Source organism: Photinus pyralis, unplaced genomic scaffold, assembly GCF_008802855.1.
Source record: "Photinus pyralis isolate 1611_PpyrPB1 unplaced genomic scaffold, Ppyr1.3 Ppyr1.4_LG10, whole genome shotgun sequence".
NCBI classification, from domain to species: Eukaryota; Metazoa; Arthropoda; class Insecta; order Coleoptera; family Lampyridae; genus Photinus; species Photinus pyralis.
Window position 1 is genome coordinate 1,614,419 of NW_022170250.1, and position 20,839 is coordinate 1,635,257.

Below are 20,839 nucleotides of genomic sequence, written 5' to 3' on the forward strand. Positions count from 1 at the left end.
AATATGGATGATGAAATGTGAACTAAGGATTGGTATACGTCTTTCGCTATAGAAACCGTTGCACGTCATTGATTTGTGTATCAATTTCAGACATATGCTGCAACACTGCAACATGTACAAAAAAAACAAGTGTGCGAAATCTATAGAAAACTTGTCTGAAATTGATTCATAAATCAATGACGTGCATCGGTTTTTATAGCGAAAGACGTATATCATGAAAGCTATGGAACTCTTTTAATGGGTAAAATTCCTGTGATTTTAACCATAATTTCAGGCTGCGTTTAATTTGGTTAATGATTGCTTAGATGTTATGTAGTCAGGCAGATGATTGAAGATTTTGATGCCTATATAGGAAGGACAATTTTGTAAAAGCGATAGGTGTACTTTTGGAAGTCTTAATTGAGTATTTGACCTTGGACGTCGGACGATTTAGTGAGAGATTGTTTGTTTTTGAAAATGAGTACCGAAACATTTTTTTTCCACTTGGTCAATGCAGCACTGCCTGTATGGCTGCCTACATACGTATTCTCTGGCATTGATTGCATGATTCTATGTAAACATACTTAATGATGACGTCATAATACATCGTTAACGTGCGCGTAAACTGAGGAAATTTCCAGCTTCTTTATATAAACTGCCCGGTAGGTGTTGACCTTGCGTTTATCAATTGATGTGTGTTCGGAAAACGCTCTTGGAACAATAATTAGCACTTTTTCTACAAAATATTAATAAATCACTTTTAGCCTAACTGCCTCTGGTGCGCAACATATCCATAGCATACAATTTTAGGTTTGGCAGCTCCAGTTTACTGCAAATCCACCGGTCTCTGACTCTTTGGTGCATGTTTGTTGCTCCTAGCCCTTAAGTTTCTTACACTCTTCTTTTAAGTGACCAAGATCTTTGCAAAATGCGCATCGCATTCTTATTATCCGAACACGTTTCGTCTTTTACCGCGGGCGATAGTAGGTGTAGCTTTTCAGTTCTTTTTTTGTCTTGTAATTGGCCTGTAGACGCGGAACAGAATATTCCTACCGCAGAGGGCACTGCGTGTCGTAAGAGGCGACTAAGCAACCGCAAGTCGGCCGTCTTCTCAAGTGATTGGAAGGCTCTTTATTTTTTTTAACTTACCGAATGAGAGGTTCAGGAGGGGGAGGCGTGAACTGACTCGGCCAGGTTTTGTATCGGTATACTTACCTTCTATAGAATAAATGCGCCGCTTCATCTCGCGCTTCAATTAAACATGTACTCACTTTTTAATTTGTTTATTTTTCGTCGTGGGCAATTTTTGGAACGTTTCACTTTTTGCCTTCTGTTGTACAGTGATCGATGACTGATGATGCGATTAAATGGGACACATTATATTTTAAATACAGAGAATATTTAATTTAGAAACTTTAAAAGGAGATAATGATATGATTATAAATATTTACAACTGTGAAATGATCAGATCTATGATCTAAGTAAAATATTCCGACACTATTTTATAAAACTATACAATAATAACCGTAAAGCGAGCTTTCGAAAGTGACAATGCTCGCGTTTCGAAAGTTCGCTTTACTCCATTTTTAAAAGAATATAAACACTTTTGTCTACAACAAATAAAACCTGACTAAGTAATGCTACATGTAATTTTTAAAAATGTGCATCTATACATATTTTCTAATAACTCCCACAGTAAGAGTTTACGTATCATGTTTTTTATATTGCAATGTGTGTACATTGAATATGACGCAAATGGAAGAATTACATTAATTTCATACTTTTCACATATTGCCAAAAATATACGAATTATAAAGTTGTAATGTTAAAATATTGCACTATATTAAAGATTCTTTTTTTGGATGATTTGTGCTACCGTACATTATATAAAAAAAAACAAATCTTTTGGTATGGGTGGATTAGTAATTTTACAAAATTTGTTCATACGCCTATCGATATGCTTTGTATATTTTAATATCTAATACGTTTCAATCTGAGAAATGAATTGTTACCTAATACGAATCGATGAGATCTACTAAGAACACAGATCAAAAATTACATTTCGTGTGACTTACTGGCCACAGCGGCTAAGAAAGTAAATTATGCCCATCTTTTGAAGACTAGAAGAAAAAAAACTGATTAATATAACAAAAATATTCATTTTTTTAATGGCAATATATAACAATAAATGGTAATCCTGCTGGTCTAATAACTTTAAAAACTAACTTTTATCCTAGCGGATTTCTTAACCCGTTTATGTACAAAAAAACTAAAAACGCTAATAAAACACCTAAATATATTCATAAATATCAGAAATAATCGACGACAGAGAAATAGATCTTAAAAACTAATTGCAATTTGGCCTTTTTTATTTGGAAAGCACGTAATTGGATAAAACGATAGAATAATAAGCAGTATCACATTGTTTCAAACATTTTGCTTTGCAAGTAGCCATTTTTTTGATTATAAGTGGCTAATAGTACTTCTTTTTTTATAATATGGTAACAGTCTTATATATAACTACATAAATAGGAAAAAAAAAGAATAAAAACGGTCAAAACCTTAATATTAACAAAAAACTGAATAATATACTATTTAAATCACAATAAATAACTTGGGGTAATTTTTACGTTCTGATTGCACTTTTTAATTTTTGTTATACAACAACTGGAAACAACCACATGCATTCCCGATAGAAAAACTGTTCATTACCAGGACCGGACTAATTCGATTTACCTTTTTTTTCAATAATCCCACCGTTCGTCTTCGTTTTCGTGTTTAATCGGTTTGTCACTATCGTCGTGCACGTTATCGAACTCACTATTTTTATTATCCTCCTCGTTGTCTTTCTCACAGTGTTCGACGCGCGCGTCATTATCATTGTCGTTATTGACCGAGGAGGTGTCACTTTGGTCGTCCTCGAACCTATCCATAACGGGGGTGGGTTCGACGCGCACCGTCTCCTCCGAGCTCCTTCGGCCGTAGTCCTCCGTCTGCATTACGCACACGCCGTTTATGATGACCTCGTTGCCCGCCGACGACTGCTTCTCCTTCTCGTCCTGCCACTCGGGGTTGACCCACTGGGGCGCCGCCGGTTTCCGCCTGGACGATCGCGCGATCTGCGCCAGAGGCGTCTCCTTGGGCTCGTGCTTGACGTCGCCGCCGTGCAGGCTGCCCGACATGTTCGAGTCCTCCGATCCGACGTTGCTCTCGACGTCGTCCTCGAAGTCGTCCGGCTCGCGCTTCAGGGAGGTCATCGACAGGTCGAGCCCGCTCATCTGCTCCTTGACGACGCTGCCGAGCATGGAGAGGTCCATGTCGCCCGAGGGCAGCAGGCCTCGGCCGATGAGCGCGGCCAGGTTCGGATTGGTCGAGAGGTAGGGCGGGTAGGGGAGGGGTATTCCGCTGAGGCCCATCCGTTCCTTTGATAACTCTAGTAGTCTTTGGTTTAATAACAGCCTAAACTGGACAGGATCGAACGGCGCCTGATTGCCGCTTTGGTCTCGGGGCGGAACATCGGTCGGCATTCCGTGCGGCGCCTGCTGTTTCAAGCGCATCCGATGATTGTGGAACCAGTTCGTTATGGTCCTGCTTGAAAGTCCCAACTCGGTCGCCAGGAACTCGATTGTGGCAACGTTCGGGTAGGGATCGAGCGCGAACGCCAATCGTAGCGCCTCCTTCTGCTCCTCGGAGAAGAGAACGCGCTGCTTCTTCGCGGATGGTGGACCGGGGCCAGGAGAATTGGAATGGTAAAATTCGGAGGTGTCGTTGGAGGACGTGTCCGAACTGTTGTCGTGAGCGCCGGCCCCGGTGGACCGCCGTCGCTTGTTCGCCTCGCGACGCTCGTTCTTCAGCAGCTGCAGCCTCTCGATGTTGTGCGTGTCGTTCAGCCACAGTTGCATGCGAATGAACGGCTCCCGACCTTTAATGCTCAGCATATGCCAAGGCTTCGGCTTGGAAAGAAGCTCACTCACCGATCCTTGCGACAGCCCCAAGACCGCCTCGCCGAAGATCTGTAACAGACTCATTGAGTTACGGGCGTCGTCAATCACGCGCGCCCGTACCTTTTGTCCGATGTTGTTGGCCAAAAGCGCCTCCTTGATCTTGGTGGTAATCACCTGCGTGTCCAGGTCTTGCGTTAGCGCCGCCATCTCGTAGACGCTCGGTGATATGTGCGGGTTTAAGTTGCGCAGATTATTCTGGTGCTGGGATAGCGGCGAGTGTGGAATGCCATGCGGGCTCGACTTCTTCATGTGGTGATCGGACTGTTGCAGGCTGATGGTGTGCTGCGGAGGTATTCCCGGAGGTGTTAACAGCATGGGTTGCCCGTGACCTGGCGGCATTTGGCTTTGGGGCGAAACCATCTGGAGGGACGGCGGTAGGAGGTTCTGGTTCTCTTGCATTTTGTTCAGGAAACCGGCCGCTTCGCTCAGCATCTTTTGCGTCGGCGGCATCGGCTTGCCCAGAGGCGTGCCGCACGCTGTTGATTTTAGGGGTTAGCTGAAAGGGTCGAAGAAAAAGTTGGGGGTACTTACGTGTGCCTCCGTAGCCGCCGGTTCGCATCAGTTTCTCGGGGGCGATTTTGTACTGGCTCGCCACTAGCTTGTGCACGGCGTTGTCGTCCTCCAGGAACATCTTCATGCGGATGAAGGGCTCGCGTCCTTTCTGTGTGAGCATGTGCCACGGTTTCGGTCGCGCCAAAAGATCGCTGACGGACCCTTGCGACAATCCGAGCACGTTTTCGCCGAAAAGCCGCTGGCTTATGGAGTATTGGCTCAGTTGTTCCTTGACCTTTTTGACGATGTCCTCCGTGTTCAGGTTGTTGTACATGTCGAACTGTTGCTGGGTGATCGGGGGAAGAACTGCTTTTAGTGGTCGCTGACTCGTAGGGTGGTGTTGGTGACTCGGAGGTTGCGATATGAGGGAGTTTGTTATGGAAGCCATTCGTTGCAGGGGACTTGCAGCTGCCGACGTTGCAAAATCGTCCGTTGGGGTCATTGCCGGAGGTAAAATACTGTTACTTAGGGGACTAGAAGCGGTCGAGCTCGTCGTTTGCGATTGCGTTCCCGGTTCAATTTTCGGTCGAACTAAACTAAACGCACTACCCGAATGTTTTACACTATCGTCACAGTCTTTTTCTTTGTCTTCGATACCGTTGACCATCTTTGGTTTGTCTTTTGGAAGAGATAAGTCTTGTGCGCCACCGTTTACGGAAGGGTTGTGATGATGCACGAGGGCCTGCTGCTGCAAGGCCAGAAGACCCAAGTTTGTCATCTGGGCCGGGTTCTGGCACTGGTTCAGTTTCGCCAGCTCCCGATGGTAAGCGTCGAGCGCCATGCGGATCTCCTCCTGCGTCCGATCCATGGAAGCCCCGCTAAACAGGTGCGGAAAAAACATACTGCAAATGAGTTTAGTAAGCCACATCGAATCGGCGACGACAAACTCACCCAGGAAACGGGTCCCGTCGAAAGTCCTCGATCCGTTTTCCCATCAGCTTCGCTAGCTCCTCCTGGTAGATCTTCACCACCTTCTCCTGCGGAATATCGTCGTTTTCGTACTTCTTCAGCTTCTGCTTCTGCAGTTCGCGCGAGAACGGACTGGAACACTGCCCGTGCGGCGATTTCGAGTCCTCGTTGCTGTGGCTGTCCTCGCACGGCGTTTTCATTTGGATGTGCGACGCCTCGTTTAGGATATGTGCTATTCTTTCGTCGGTCAGGTCACTTTCGGGACGTCCGAAATTCGGTATCCCCGTTTCTTTGCCTGAGGAAAAACTGTCTGTAAGGACCAATGAAGGAACTCTCTTAATATTACTCTTGTATTTCAGTTGTTTATATACACAAATAATACAACAAGGCAATTCTACAAGACGTGCAATTGTGTACTGTGTGTTTCCGTTCAGTGTACGTCCGATGGACGTATAAGCGTGAACGTCCATTAAACGTACACTAAACGTCCGTTGTCGCTAATTCACGGTAATCAACTCCATAACTTAAGAAAAACATAAATAATGCGGCAAGTATTGACCTGGCAAACAGAAATCGGCGAAAGCTTGCCAAGATCGTGCACATCTTTATAAGTATAATCGTATTTCAGCTTAAATTGTATTGTTTGACAATATTCAATAACATTCGAAAATTGTATTCACTGCCAAATTGTCTCGGCATTGGAAACTTGTAAAAACGATACGCTCATGACTGTCTTAAATACACAAAAGATCGAAATGAGTCATTTGGATCTAATCCAAAACCGATTTATTTATACTATTTTTACAGAGGGTTCGAAATTGATAATAATGGAAGTCGTGGCACATTTTAATATCGCGGATGTAACTGGTTGGCCACAATGTATAAAACTACATGAATAAATTGAATCATCATTGAATGGAGAGGAAGGAAGTTCGACAATTAGGAAATCGCGATTATGAATTTCTATCGAAAGTCAAAGAGCGATCGGGTTTTTTTTTTCTTTTCCGCCCCCCCAACGTTCCATGTACCTACATGCTAATTATCGATTGGAGCCGATCGAAATGCAGATAATGATAGGCAATATTAATAGGGCTGCTGGTAAGGGTTGTAGTCGCGAAAAAAGCCCTGCGTTGTACGGACGTAATAAACCGTGTAGCTTTTCGTGAAAAGTTCGATTCCTATCACAGTTAGAATTATAAAAAAGTTTACGCTGTTTTTACACATGCAATACTTAACACGCGATATCTTTTGTCATTGCGAATGCTTTTCCGGTACGTGCGGCACGTTGTCCCGCTCGCGCGATTGCGGATTTTGCTATGGGCGACGACGTGGGGGAAAATTAAAAAAAAGTTTATTTTAAGAATCTGAATAATAATATTGTGTGAACATTCGATAGCGGGTTTTGTATTTTTATTGCTTTGTTATACTTACATGTGATGGATCCAATCTATTTTCTAGCAGAAGTGACGCTCTATTTAGTTTTAGTTAAATAATTCGCATTTTTTATGCGCTTCTGTGGCATCAGGGCCGAATTTCTGACGAAAAGTAGCATTTCGCAAGTGTGTACTGCGTCTCATTTTTTAGATCAATTTCACTGTGTTTGAAAACGCAAAATTTCCAACTCGTCGAGGCCTTTTGTCAGTACCCACTTCCCCCAATACATTCCACAAAATAGTAATCAATTTTTGGGGCACTTCTCAATAGCTTCAGACACGAGAGAGACCGCGATTCGTGTGTTAAGAAACTTTTGGACTACCCCTCGAAGTGAGCCTTGCTAAAGGTGGCTGATTTCGCCCCTAGGAAAAAAACAAAATTCCGTGCGCGCTTTTACAAGATCTTTCCGACGACACCCATTTGAAAATAATCGGACCAAAACTGTAGAAGATGATAGCAAAAAATTGAAGGTACTCAGATGTAGCCTCGTCCCTAAAATTGTTGGTTAAACGGCCGCGGTACGTACACGTACACTCCTCGTTTTTTTTTGCAAGCGTGTTGTTCTACGAGCGTCTGTTTGCTGCTATCCAGCCAGCCGGCCGGCCAAAGTGAGATTAAATGGAAAACCCCCCAGTCAAAAGAGCGTAGTTTTATTTATGAGTTTGTTGTCGATAAAGTGGAATGTCTGCGGTTAAATTTAGTTTGGGAAAGAAACTTGAACTGCTCCAAATGTAGTTTATAAAACTAGCCTCTTTTGGCTGGGGGGTATGGACCCCCCGGTGGTGTATGCCTCTTAATCTATAAGTGCACTTACAGTGTTTATGAGTTCTACTATTGCTTTAGCACAATGTTATACATTTTTATTGTGAATAAGTAGGCATATACCACCGGGGGTATGAAATACTCCCCCCCCCCCAAGCCAAAAGAGAGTAGTTTTAATTTAGATTTTGTTGATAAAGTGGAATGTCTGTGGTTAAATTTAATTTGGGAAAGAAACTTGAACTGTTCCAAATGTAGTTTATGAAACCACCCTCTTTTGGCTGGGGGGTATTCCATACCCCCCGGTGGTGTATGCCTCTTATTTAAGTCTATAACTGCACTTACACCGTTTACGAGTTCTACTATTGATTTAGCATAATGCTATACATTTTTATTGTGAATAAGGAGCATACACCACCGGGGTATGAAATACTCCCCCCCCCCCAAGCCAAAAGAGAGTAGTTTTAATTTAGATTTTGTTGATAAAGTGGAATGTCTGTGGTTAAATTTAATTTGGGAAAGAAACTTGAACTGTTCCAAATGTAGTTTATGAAACCACCCTCTTTTGGCTGGGGGGTATTCCATACCCCCCGGTGGTGTATGCCTCTTATTTAAGTCTATAACTGCACTTACACCGTTTACGAGTTCTACTATTGATTTAGCATAATGCTATACATTTTTATTGTGAATAAGGAGCATACACCACCGGGGGGTCTGGGGGGTATGGAATACCCCCCAGGCAAAAGAGCGTAGTTTTATTTACGAGTTTGTTGTCGATAAAGTAGAATGTCTGCGGTTAAATTTAGTTTGGGAAAGAAACTTAACTGCTCCAAATGTAGTTTATAAAACTACCCTCTTCTGGCTGGGGGGTATTCCATACCCCCCAGACCCCCCGGTGGTGTATGCCTCTTATTTAAATCAATAACTGCACTTACAGTGTTTGAGTTCTACTATTGATCTAGCATAATGCTATCGATTTTTATTGTGAATAAGGGGGCATATACCACCGGGGGGTCTGGGGGGTATGGAATACCCCCCAGCAAAGAGCGTAGTTTTAATTTTGAGTTTGTCGTCCACAAAGTGGAATGTCTGCGGTTAAATTTAATTTGGGAAAGAAACTTGAACTGCTCCAAATGTAGTTTATAAAACCACCCTCTTTTTGCTGGGGGGTATTCCATACCCCCCCGACCCCCCGGTGGTGTATGCCTCTTATTTAAATCTATAACTGCACTTATAGTGTTTGAGTTCTACTATTGATCTAGCATAATGCTATCGATTTTTATTGTGAACAAGGGGGCATATATCACCGGGGGGTCTGGGGGGGTATGGAATACCCCCCAGCAAAGAGCGTAGTTTTAATTTTGAGTTTGTTGTCCACAAAGTGGAATGTCTGCGGTTAAATTTAATTTGGGAAAAAAACTTGAACTGCTCCAAATGTAGTTTATAAAACTACCCTCTTTTGGCGGGAGGGGGGTATTCCATACCCCCCAGACCCCCCGGTGGTGTATGCCTCTTATTTAAATCAATAACTGCACTTACAGTGTTTGAGTTCTACTATTGATCTAGCATAATGCTATCGATTTTTATTGTGAATAAGGGGGCATATACCACCGGGGGGTCTGGGGGGTATGGAATACCCCCCAGCAAAGAGCGTAGTTTTAATTTTGAGTTTGTCGTCCACAAAGTGGAATGTCTGCGGTTAAATTTAATTTGGGAAAGAAACTTGAACTGCTCCAAATGTAGTTTATAAAACCACCCTCTTTTTGCTGGGGGGTATTCCATACCCCCCCGACCCCCCGGTGGTGTATGCCTCTTATTTAAATCTATAACTGCACTTATAGTGTTTGAGTTCTACTATTGATCTAGCATAATGCTATCGATTTTTATTGTGAACAAGGGGGCATATATCACCGGGGGGTCTGGGGGGGTATGGAATACCCCCCAGCAAAGAGCGTAGTTTTAATTTTGAGTTTGTTGTCCACAAAGTGGAATGTCTGCGGTTAAATTTAATTTGGGAAAAAAACTTGAACTGCTCCAAATGTAGTTTATAAAACTACCCTCTTTTGGCGGGAGGGGGGTATTCCATACCCCCCAGACCCCCCGGTGGTGTATGCCTCTTATTTAAATCAATAACTGCACTTACAGTGTTTGAGTTCTACTATTGATCTAGCATAATGCTATCGATTTTTATTGTGAATAAGGGGGCATATACCACCGGGGGGTCTGGGGGGTATGGAATACCCCCCAGCAAAGAGCGTAGTTTTAATTTTGAGTTTGTCGTCCACAAAGTGGAATGTCTGCGGTTAAATTTAATTTGGGAAAGAAACTTGAACTGCTCCAAATGTAGTTTATAAAACCACCCTCTTTTGGCTGGGGGGTATTCCATACCCCCCCGACCCCCCGGTGGTGTATGCCTCTTATTTAAGTCTATAACTACACTTAACACTGTTTATGAGTTCTACTATTGATTTAGCATAATACTATACATTGTGATTGTGAATAAGGGGCATACACCTCTGGGGGGTATGGGATACCCCCCAGCCAAAAGAGCGTAGTTTTAATTTTGAGTTTGTTGTCGATAAAGTAGAATGCCTGCGGTTAAATTTAGTTTGGGAAAGAAACTTGAACTGCTCCAAATGTAGTTTATAAAACTACCCTCTTTTGGCTGGGGGTATGCCCATACCCCCAGCCCCCCCGGTGGTATATGCCCCTTATTCAAATCTATAACTGCACTTACAGTGTTTTATGATTTCTAGTATTGATTGACCACAACGTGTGAACAAGGGGGCATATATCACGGAGGGGGTCTCAAAATTTTATTTCAAGGGTGCCAAACGGGGTTATAAGAAAACATTATTTCATAAAAAAACTAAAGATTGTTATAATTCGCTGTTTCATTCATAAAAAATCCATAATTGAGATCTGAGTTGACGTGATGCAATTTTTCCTGCGATTTAGTACTCAAAATTTTACCCTAAGTGTGAAAAACGCGCCTAATTTTTATGGTCTGCTCGATTTATAGAAAGTCCGCGATTGGGTTTCCTGTAGTGTGACTCAATATTTCATTCCACCGGTACAAATCGGTGTAATCAGTGAAAAAGTCCGAAGACTTTTGCAGTTTCTTGACAAAGTGCGCGTGATTGGCGCGATTACCTCCCCCGCCCACCTTTTTTCGTGGTATTTTTAATTATCGCCCACTATTTTCGCGACCGGCACGAGGTTTAATGAAAACATTGCGTTGTCATTTTCTCTTCGGCTTCATTCAATTGCGTCGATCGCTTTTTTTGATGTAAACGTCCGCGATGCACTTGACAGACGTGTCCGATTTGGGAGGCAAATTTCCGAGCGAATTATTTTGACGTTCGGAAGGCCTTTACGCCGCCCGAGTTGGCTTATATAATCGGCAACAAAACAAAACAAAACAAAAACCTCCCTTGTTTGGTTGGAGAAACTTGGCTTATATTAAATTTCTACAGTTTCGCGAGTAAAAGATTGCATACGGAAGTCCATGGAAATAATTTCGCCTTTTTCCCTCCCGTCGACAATAGGTAATGCTAAAAAGGACACCGCCCTTTGCGCTATGTAAATCTTTTTTGTAATTAGTTGCTGTTTTAATACATTATGCGAGTCCTTTTGAATGTCTGACCTATTTCCCTCGCGAGGATCGTCCGCCATTACTATCGTTTGATAATTAATTCCAAATCGGCTCATTTTTACTCGAAATAAAACGGGGATTTAGAGCAAAGCGAAAAATAGAAATAGATTAAGTAGATTTATATGTTTGTTAGCATAAATTAATGTGTTTAAGGAAGGAGTCATTTTGAAATTCGTGGGAGTACTTTAACAATGTAATTGCTTCGAAATTGCGAATATTTGGGTTAAAATGCTGTCATTTTTGCATCACTCGCTTAATGTGACTAGTTTCGATTCGTCCAAATCTGGACGGAAATGAGCAATTGGATTCAAATGAACCATCGCGTTGCAAAAAAAACTATTTTTCCATTCTCATTACCTTGTATTTAATTAAAATATTTTTATAACTTCGGATATGGATTTTGTAATTACCGAACGATTGTTTGATTTTCTCAAACGTAATTAGTCTCATGAATTGCCTAATTACCCGCAACGTTCAATTTATCAAGGATTTCTAAAAAATCACAATTTCAAATTACACGTTTGCCTGGTTACCGTGTGGCGCCAATTTGTTGCTAAACGGAGATTTTTCAAAGGTCCCAGTCCAAGGTGAAAGCGGTTCAGGAAAGGAATTCCAAAAATCACACAAAGTGATACCATTGTATGATTAAAAAAAGGAAAACTCAAACTCAAAAAGGCTTGCAGGAAACAGTGTTTCAATTGCTTAGATGTAAGACACTAGCCTTCTCTTTGCGCTACCCTCAGGTTCTTTCTGAAACTGTTAACGCGGTCCTCTCTAGAGCTAGGCGAACCTACAAAGCAATAGAAAAGATCTAGGTTGCTGTCAAAGGGGTAGAGGAAAGTACTGGAAGGGCCCAAAATCTCATTTAAGAGCGTAGATCCTTATCAGGAATGACGATAGAAATCTCTCCAAAAAGAACTAGGGACGTGGATAAAAAAATATGGAACGCATCGAAAATGTTGTGAAAATAGATCTGGCAAATATCCAGAAGGCTGTCCAAACGAATCTGCGAGAGTTCTGTCTTAGTTCCCTAGGAGTACAGAGACGCTCACTAGGCTCTTTTTTGGTACTGTCTTTAGATCATCTCTCAAACCCATTTCCAGGCCATAAAGCTCTGAAATTCCAGTCAAAGTCAAGTGGTTTAATAAACCCCGGAAATATATCTGAAAATCTTAAAAAGTTTTGAGAAGGTGCCCTGGAAACATCCCTGGAAAATTTCTTATTACTGCGTAATACTTGTGAGTGGACTAGAATTCACTTTTACAATCGTAAATGGTTTCCAAAGGCTCATAACATCCGGAAGACCCAGGAAAAGTTCCTATTCCTCTGGACAACCTGTGGGTGTTCTAGAACTCGTTTTAAAAATTGTACGAAAAAAAGAAAAGTTGTCGAGATCTTACTAGCGCTTTCCACACTCTCTTAAATGCTTTCCAGACACTAGTATAGCTTTGGAAAACACCCCGGAAAATCTCCTGAAATCGCTTTAAAAATCGTAGGGAAAAAGGAGGACGTTCAAGATCTTACTAGCGCTTTCCACGTTCTTTTAAGCGATTTCCAGAGGATCAAAAAGCTTTGGAAATCATCGAGAAGATGCAGGAAAAGCTCTTATTTCTCTGGAAAACCTGTGGGTGTTCTAGAAATCACTTTTAAAATCATAGGAAAAACAAAAGAGTTTTCGAGATTTTACTAGCGGTTTTCACGTTCTCTTAAACGATTTCCAGACGCTCATAAACCTTTGGAAAACATCCAGGAAAATTTCCTGTTACTCTGGAAAACCTGTGGGTGTTCTAGAAATCACTTTTAAAATCATAGGAAAAACAGAAGAGTTTTCGAGATCTTACTAACGCTTTCCACGTTCTTTTAAGCGATTTCCAGATGATCAAAAAGCTTTGGAAATCATCCAGAAGATGCAGGAAAAAAGTTCTTATTTCTCTGGAAAACCTGTGGGTGTTCTAGAAATCACTTTTAAAATCATAGGAAAAACAGAAGAGTTTTCGAGATCTTACTAACGCTTTCCACGTTCTTTTAAGCGATTTCCAGAAGGTCAAAAACCTTTGGAAATCATCCAGAAGATGCAGGAAAAGCTCTTATTTCTCTGGAAAACCTGTGGGTGTTCTAGAAATCACTTTTAAAATCATAGGAAAAACAGAAGAGTTTTCGAGATTTTACTAGCGGTTTTCACGTTCTCTTAAACGATTTCCAGACGCTCATAAACCTTTGGAAAACATCCAGGAAACCCAGGAAAATTTCCTGTTACTCTGGAAAACCAGTGTGTGTTCTAGAGATCAGTTTTCAAATCGTAGAAAAAAAGAAGCGCTTTCGGGATCTTACTACCCTCTCTTAATTGCTTTCCAGAAGATCATAAAGATCCAGGAAAATTTGTTAGTCTGGAAAACCGGTGGGTGGTTCTAGAAATCACTTTTAAAATCGTAGGGAAAAAGAAGAGGTTTCAAGATCTTACTAGAGTTTTCCACGTTCTCTTAAGCGGTTTCCAGAGGCTCATAGAGCTTTGGAAAACATCCAGAAGACCTAGCAAAATTTCCTATTATTCTGGCAAATCTGTGGATGTTCTAGAAATCACTTTGAAAATAGTAGGAAATATAGAAGAGTTTTTGAGATCTTACTAGCGCTTTCCAGGTTTTCCAGAGGCTTACAAAGCTTGGAAAACATCCAGAAGACCGTGGAAAATCTCCTATTCCTCTGGGAAACTCGTGGATGTTCTAGAAATGACTTTTAATTCAAGAAGACTTTTCGAGATCTCACTCGCGCTTTCCACGTTCTCTTAAATTGTTTTCAGAGGCTCATAAAGCTTTGGAAAACATCCAGCAGGCCTAGGAGAGTTTCATATTCCTCTGGAAAACCGGTGGGTGGTTCTAGAAATCACATTTAAAACCGTAGGAAGAATGAAAAGTTTTGGAGATTTTACTAGTGCTTTCTACGTTCTCTTTAGTGCTTTCCCGAGGCTGTTAAAGCTTTGGAAAACATCCAGAAGACTATGGAAAATCCCCTACTTCTCTGGAAAACGTGTGGGTGACAGAAGAGTTTTTGAGATCTTACTAGCGCTTCGCTTAAATTGTTTCCAGTGTCACATAAAGCTTTGAAAAAGATCCAGAAAACCCAAGGAAATTTCCTATTACTCTGGAAAACCTGTGGGTGTTCTAGAAATCGCTCTAAAAGTCGTAGGGAAAAAGAAAAGTTTTCGAGATCCTTCTAGCGCTTTCTAAAGGCTCAGAAGGTTGAGGGAAACACGCAGAAGATCCTTAAAGTTTCCTTTTACTCTCTCCAAGAACCCTGTTAATAAAATCCCAAAATATTTTCCCAATTCCCAATCGGTGGGTTTGATGGAACACAGATGAAGGACTTAGACTCTGTATGGTCTAAAAGGTACCAAAAGTTGTGGATTTCGATTTCTCTGGAAAGGATTTGTAGGTTTGTCAGTAAAGAAAATGGAAAACTCCATGTTTTTGTGTTCTTCGAAAATCTTAAGACTGGACTTGGTCTCCTAGATTCTTTCACTAGCTAGACGAGCCTAGGAATCTCGTGAAATGTCAGTTTATGCATTTATAACATTGCAGAGGGTCACTTTGAATTTTTAATGTTGTTACTCCAGAACAGTTTTCTAAAAGCCCCTATCAGCGAGGAGTGAAAGTTCAGATAAGGTGAAGAATCGTGTGCTGCTTTGGTAAAAGTGTAAGTGTTTAGTTGTGTGTTTAGAGGTCAAGTCATGCAATCTACTCTACTAGCATCATGCACCGTCACAAAAGGCTCTAAGAAAAAATGAAGCTTACCTTTCTTTGGTATAAGGGATTTCAAGAGCATCACAGCGTGTTCGTCCAACGCCCAAGCGTGCATCTTCCGGTAGCTGTCCCTGCCCTTCTCAGTCAGTTTGTCCCAAGGTTTCGGTTTGGAGAGTAACTCCGAGACGGTGCCCTGCGAGAGTCCGAGGATGTATTTCGCGAAGAGTCTTTGGCCGATATTGTGAATCGAGAGTAGCTCACGAACTCGCCGGGAAATGTGCAGCGTGTCCAGGTTCTGCGCGGCGTACTTGTCCATGTTGTACCGGAGCATCTCCTGCAGGCGCGCCTCCATGGGATCGCCCTTTGGAATGAGGCTCTCGCCCAACCTCCCGACCATGGAACCGGGCGGCAGGCCGAGGTCCTCCGAGAAGCGGAACGGCGATCTGTGCTCCTCGAACCGGTAGGGACTCTTGAGCGAGTCCTCGCCGCGCAAAAAGTTATTCACAGCGCACATGGTCGCGGCTAACGGGACGTTGTTGTTGCTGAGGTGGTGGTTGTTGTTGTCCTCGGGCGTCTTCGGGTTGCCGTTAAGCAGCAGCTCGTTCGGCGACACTTGCGGCGCGCTGATCGGCTCGGACGGCGGTTGCGGCGTCGACGCCGTGCTCTTTTCGGTCAGGTCGCCGACGACGGGCGTCGAAACCGTTAGCGGGCCATCTGCAGAGGGTGAGGAGGGTATTATTCGGTTATTTAAGGTAATCTGTTCGATGCTTCGTCGCCAAGTCGCGACTATCTCCTCGCCGAGTATCGTGCCGAATGTCTCGACGTTTTGGAATAGGGGCGGAAGGGAACTGTTTTGTGGCGATTTGGGAAGATCGGAGGGTGACTCTGAAGGTTGTGTTGATGGCGGGTTAGCACCTCCTGGAAGGCAAGTGGGGCGTTTTAATTTGAACATGAAGCTGCAAAATTATTTGTAAAGAGACGGCACACTTAAAGGGTTAGTAAGTTACAACTGTGTAATGCAAATGTAAGAGAAATAAGCGAATGACGTGAAAACTTCCCGGTAGAAGCCGCGAGTAACTACCCGGTAATGGCCCGATATTGATTAGTAACCGACCGGCAATAGTTTGTTACTGTACCAAGCTACAAGAAAAGATTAGTTACTTACAAAAACATTTTGCACTCGCCGTGAAAAGCTAAAAAAAAAGGCAACAAATGATGTTTCTGGTAGTTTTGACAATAAACTCTGGGATAATTGTTTCTAATTTTATGATTAACGTTCTCTTATTTATTTGGACCGTCGAAGATCGTCTGGTATTCTCTCGGTATTCTTTAGTATTCAGCTGGTATTCCTCGGTATGCCTGGAGTATTCTATATGGTGATTTTTAATTCAATAAACAAAGAAATTGTGACACTTTTTAAAACATAAGATTCCATCCTGGCAATACATCATCAAAAGACATTCCTGGTATTTGTCCGTACATTTTACAGAAACATCACAAAAAGGAACCTACAGAAATCTAAAGAAACTTCCAAAAACCTCAAAAATTCAACATAAACATCAAGGAATTAAAAAAATAATAAAAAGCGCAGGGAAGCATTTACAAAAACCTACAGAAAGGCAGATATGAGTAGAGATGCCATGAAGGAAGTGGAAAAAAAGGAGACGAGATCGAACATGAAGAAACATGAAAGAATGAAAAAAAGGAAGCGATTCCAAAAAAAGGAAAGAAGAATGGTAATAGACAGGTGTGGAAAAAAAGAGTGAATAAGGTTTGAAGACCATGTAATGGAATGAAGAAAGGAGACAGAAGTGAAGCAAACGTAAGAGAGATAAGATGAAGAAATATTAAACAAAAATGAAAAAAGTGGGTGTAAATAAGTGACGAAAATGAAGACTGCAAAAGAAGAAGACGAGGAGTTAAGGAATAGCGAAGAAGACACGAAGGAACGAAGCAGCGAGGTGGTGAAGAAAATGGCAGTGAAGAGGTGTGGTGGAAAACAGCTCAACAAAAACACGACTAAGGCGTTGTGAAGCAGGCATGAAAGATGCAAACTGGAAGGCCAGGGGAGCGGGAAAAATGGAAGAAAGTGAAAAAAAGAAGAGGCGAATACAGGAGAAGAGCATATAAAAAAGCACGAGACGTAAAGGAATCGTGCAAAAGGTGTACAGAAGCGAGGTCTGGGGAGAACGACGTTTGAAATGAGGGTTACGAAACGGGGGCATGAAACGTCCTTTAGAAGAAAGAGAGAATGGGAGGGGGTTAAGAAGATTTATGAAGTGCTGTAAAAAAATGGCGTGAAGAAATTGCGAAAATGGGATCTGAAGAAATAAATTATGTTATCCTGGTAGTTAGAAAAACCTCGCACGTTACATTCTCCTCAGTTCGCCTGGTAATCATAAAATTTTTTTATTTATATTTCCTAACAGAAACGCCTCCTGCCACATTATATTCTCCCGATACGACTCTTTGGTACGTTCTCTTAGGTTTGGAAAAAGATCTCCTTATGGGCTTCTGGTAGCCTTTGCATTGAGAATTAGGAGCAGAAACGCCTGCTTCCACTGAGACACAAAAGCTAAAACGAAAGATTATGTTCTCCTGATAAAAAAGGTTAAATAACAATGAAATCTCCCCATGGGGCTTTAGAACATTTGTCTAGCACATGATATTCTCCTGATACAAACGTTTACATGACAATAAAGTGAACATTTCTCTTGAGATCATAAAAAAAACTCCTCATGTTTTACTGGTTGCCCTAAAACATTTACATTTTTCTAAGAGATAACTTAAATTCTTCGCACCATTATATTCATTTAATTCAGGTGTTTGGAACAGGTTCTATTCAGTTTAGGAAAAAACCTTCTCATGGTTTATGTTCTCATAGTAACGAGAAAAAATTTACATTTCCCTAACAGAGAGCAAAAGCGTCTTCTGACACATTGTAATCTACTGATACAAGAGATTTGCGCTTAGGAGGGCTATGTTCTCCTGGTAGTCAGAGAAAATTTACATTTTTCTAAGGCACACCTTCAGTTCTCCTGATGCGAGAGTTTAAACGAAGGTTAAGTGTTGGAGCGCATCTATTGAGCTAAGAATAGAATCTTCAAATGGGTTATAGAAGTTTTAAAACATTTTACCCATAGATACTCAGTGAATTCGGAGCAAAGACACATATGCGTTATGGCGATATCAACCACTCTGTCTATCTGTTCGTCTGTTCCTTAGAAGGCAAGCCTTTTTCCGCAAATGTATCCAACGATCCTATCTTGTTTTCAAAAATTTCTAAAACTTGCCTCGTAACTTCCTACACATTTTAAAAATTACCGAAATTTCTTAAATATTGCATCCCAAATTTTAAATGGGAATACCCCCAGATCCTCCTGCACTGTATGTTCTCCCCCGAAACGTTCAGCCTTAATAATTATCATGTAAGATCGATTTCCCTAAAAAAATAGGTACGGAATACCCCCCAGAACACAGTAATAATTATTATCTTTTTTCGAAAAACATTTCCATTATATATTGGGGGGTATTCTATACCTCTCAGCCCCCCCCCCTACCCCCCAAGACGTTTTGCCTTTGAAAACTTTCATGTATGAACAATGTCCCTACCAAATAATCATGCTTGCTAAATGTTGTATACAGTTTGGGGTGGTAGGTACTACCGGGGGTTCTGGGGGGTATAGCACACAAGAATAATTAATTATCTTTTTTCGAAAAACATTTCCAATATTTATTGGAGGTATGGAATATCCCCCCAGAGCCTCCGGTACTGTATATTTTCCCCCAAGACGTTCTGCCTTAAGAACTTTCATTTTTGAACAATTTCCCCACAAAACAATCATGGGTCCTGAGTATTGTAAACATTTCGGGGCGGTACGTCCTACCGGGGGGTCTGGGGGGTATGGAATACCCCCCAGCACACAAGAATAATTAATTATCTTTCTTCGAAAAATTTTCCCATATTTATGGGAGGTATGGAATATCCCCCCAGAGCCTCCGGTACTGTATATTTTCCCCCAAGACGTTCTGCCTTGAGAACTTTCATATATGAACAATTTCCCTACAAAATAATCATGCGTCCTGAGTGTTGTAAACATTCTGGGGTGGTAGGTACTACCGGGGGGTCTGGGGGGTATGGAATACCCCCCCGCACACAAATATAATCGATTATCTTTTTTCCAAAAACATTTCCAATATTTATTGGAGGTATGGAATATCCCCCCAGAGCTGCCGGTACTGTATATTTTCCCCCAAGACGTTCTGCCTTAAGAACTTTCATTTATGAACAATTTCCCCACAAAATAATCATGCGTCCTGAGTGTTGTAAACATTTCGGGGCGGTACGTCCTACCGGGGGGTCTGGGGGGTATGGGGGTATGGAATACCCCCCAGCACACAAGAATAATTGATTATCTTTTTTCAAAAAACATTTCCAATATTTATTGGAGGTATGGAATATCCCCCAGAGCCTCCGGTACTGTATATATTCCCCTAAGACGTTCTGCCTTAAGAACTTTCATTTATGAACAATTTCCCCACAAAATAATCATGCGTCCTGAGTGTTGTAAACATTTCGGGGCGGTACGTCCTACCGGGGGGTCTGGGGGGTATGGGGGTATGGAATACCCCCCAGCACACAAGAATAATTGATTATCTTTTTTCAAAAAACATTTCCAATATTTATTGGAGGTATGGAATATCCCCCAGAGCCTCCGGTACTGTATATTTTCCCCCAAGACGTTCTGCCTTAAGAACTTTCATGTATGAACAATTTCCCAACAAAATAATAATGCGTCCTGGGGCGGTGCGTTCTAGTGGGGGGTCTGGGGGGTATGGAATCCCCCCCCGCACACAAGAATAATCGATTATCTTTTTTCCAAAAACATTTCCAATATTTATTGGAGGTATGGAATATCCCCCTAGAGCCTCCGGTACTGTATATATTCCCCTAAGACGTTCTGCCTTAAGAACTTTCATTTATGAACAATTTCCCCACAAAATAATCATGCGTCCTGAGTGTTGTAAACATTTCGGGGCGGTACGTCCTACCGGGGGGTCTGGGGGGTATGGAATACCCCCCAGCACACAAGAATAATTAATTATCTTTTTTCGAAAAACATTTCCAATATTTATTGGAGGTATGGAATATCCCCCAGAGCTTCCGGTACTGTATATTTCCCCCCAATACGTTCTGCCTTAAGAACTTTCATTTATGAACAATTTCCCCACAAAATAATCATGCGTCCTGAGTGTTGTAAACATTTCGGGGCGGTACGTCCTACCGGGGGGTCTGGGGGGTATGGAATACCCCCCAGCACACAATAATAATTAATTATCTTTTTTCGAAAAACATTTCCAATATTTATTGGAGGTATGGAATATCCCCCAGAGCCTCCGGTACTGTATATTTTCCCCCAATACGTTCTGCCTTAAGAACTTTCATGTGTGAACAATTTCCCAACAAAATAATAATGCGTCCTGGGGCGGTGCGTTCTAGCGGGGGGTCTGGGGGGTATGGAATACCCCCCAGCACACAAGAATAATTAAATATATTTTTTCTAAAAACATTTCCAATATTTATTGGAGGTATGGAATATTTGTAAATATTCTGGATACCGGGGGGTTTTGGGGGGTATGACGTACCCCCAGCCACAAGAAAAATTGATTATCTTTTTTCGAAAAAATTTCCATTGCTTACTGGGGGTATGCCATACCCTCCAGACGCCCCTGTACTGTCTCTTTCCCCCCAAAACGTTATTGTTGTAAATATTCTGGAGTGGTACGTAGTACCGGGGGGTCTGGGGGGT

At 41.9% G+C, this 20,839-nt stretch overlaps 1 protein-coding gene across 5 annotated transcripts in view; it reads right to left on the bottom strand.

The window, feature by feature from the left end:
* Positions 1-1,342: 1,342 nt before the first annotated feature.
* LOC116161553 (homeobox protein cut-like) overlaps positions 1,343-20,839 on the bottom strand; it is a 96,535-nt gene continuing 77,038 nt past the window's right edge. For 2 of the 5 annotated variants that reach the window (XM_031474937.1, XM_031474939.1), the window contains 5 exons: positions 15,081-15,947; positions 5,427-5,754; positions 4,515-5,377; positions 4,044-4,459; positions 1,343-3,992 (listed from right to left, as the gene is read on the bottom strand). In XM_031474937.1, the coding sequence (XP_031330797.1) occupies positions 2,724-3,992; positions 4,044-4,459; positions 4,515-5,377; positions 5,427-5,754; positions 15,081-15,947 (3,743 nt within the window). In that variant the 3' untranslated portion in view covers positions 1,343-2,723. The remainder of the gene's footprint in view (positions 3,993-4,043; positions 4,460-4,514; positions 5,378-5,426; positions 5,755-15,080; positions 15,948-20,839) is intronic. The other 3 variants (XM_031474941.1, XM_031474938.1, XM_031474942.1) reach the window with 3 other exon arrangements.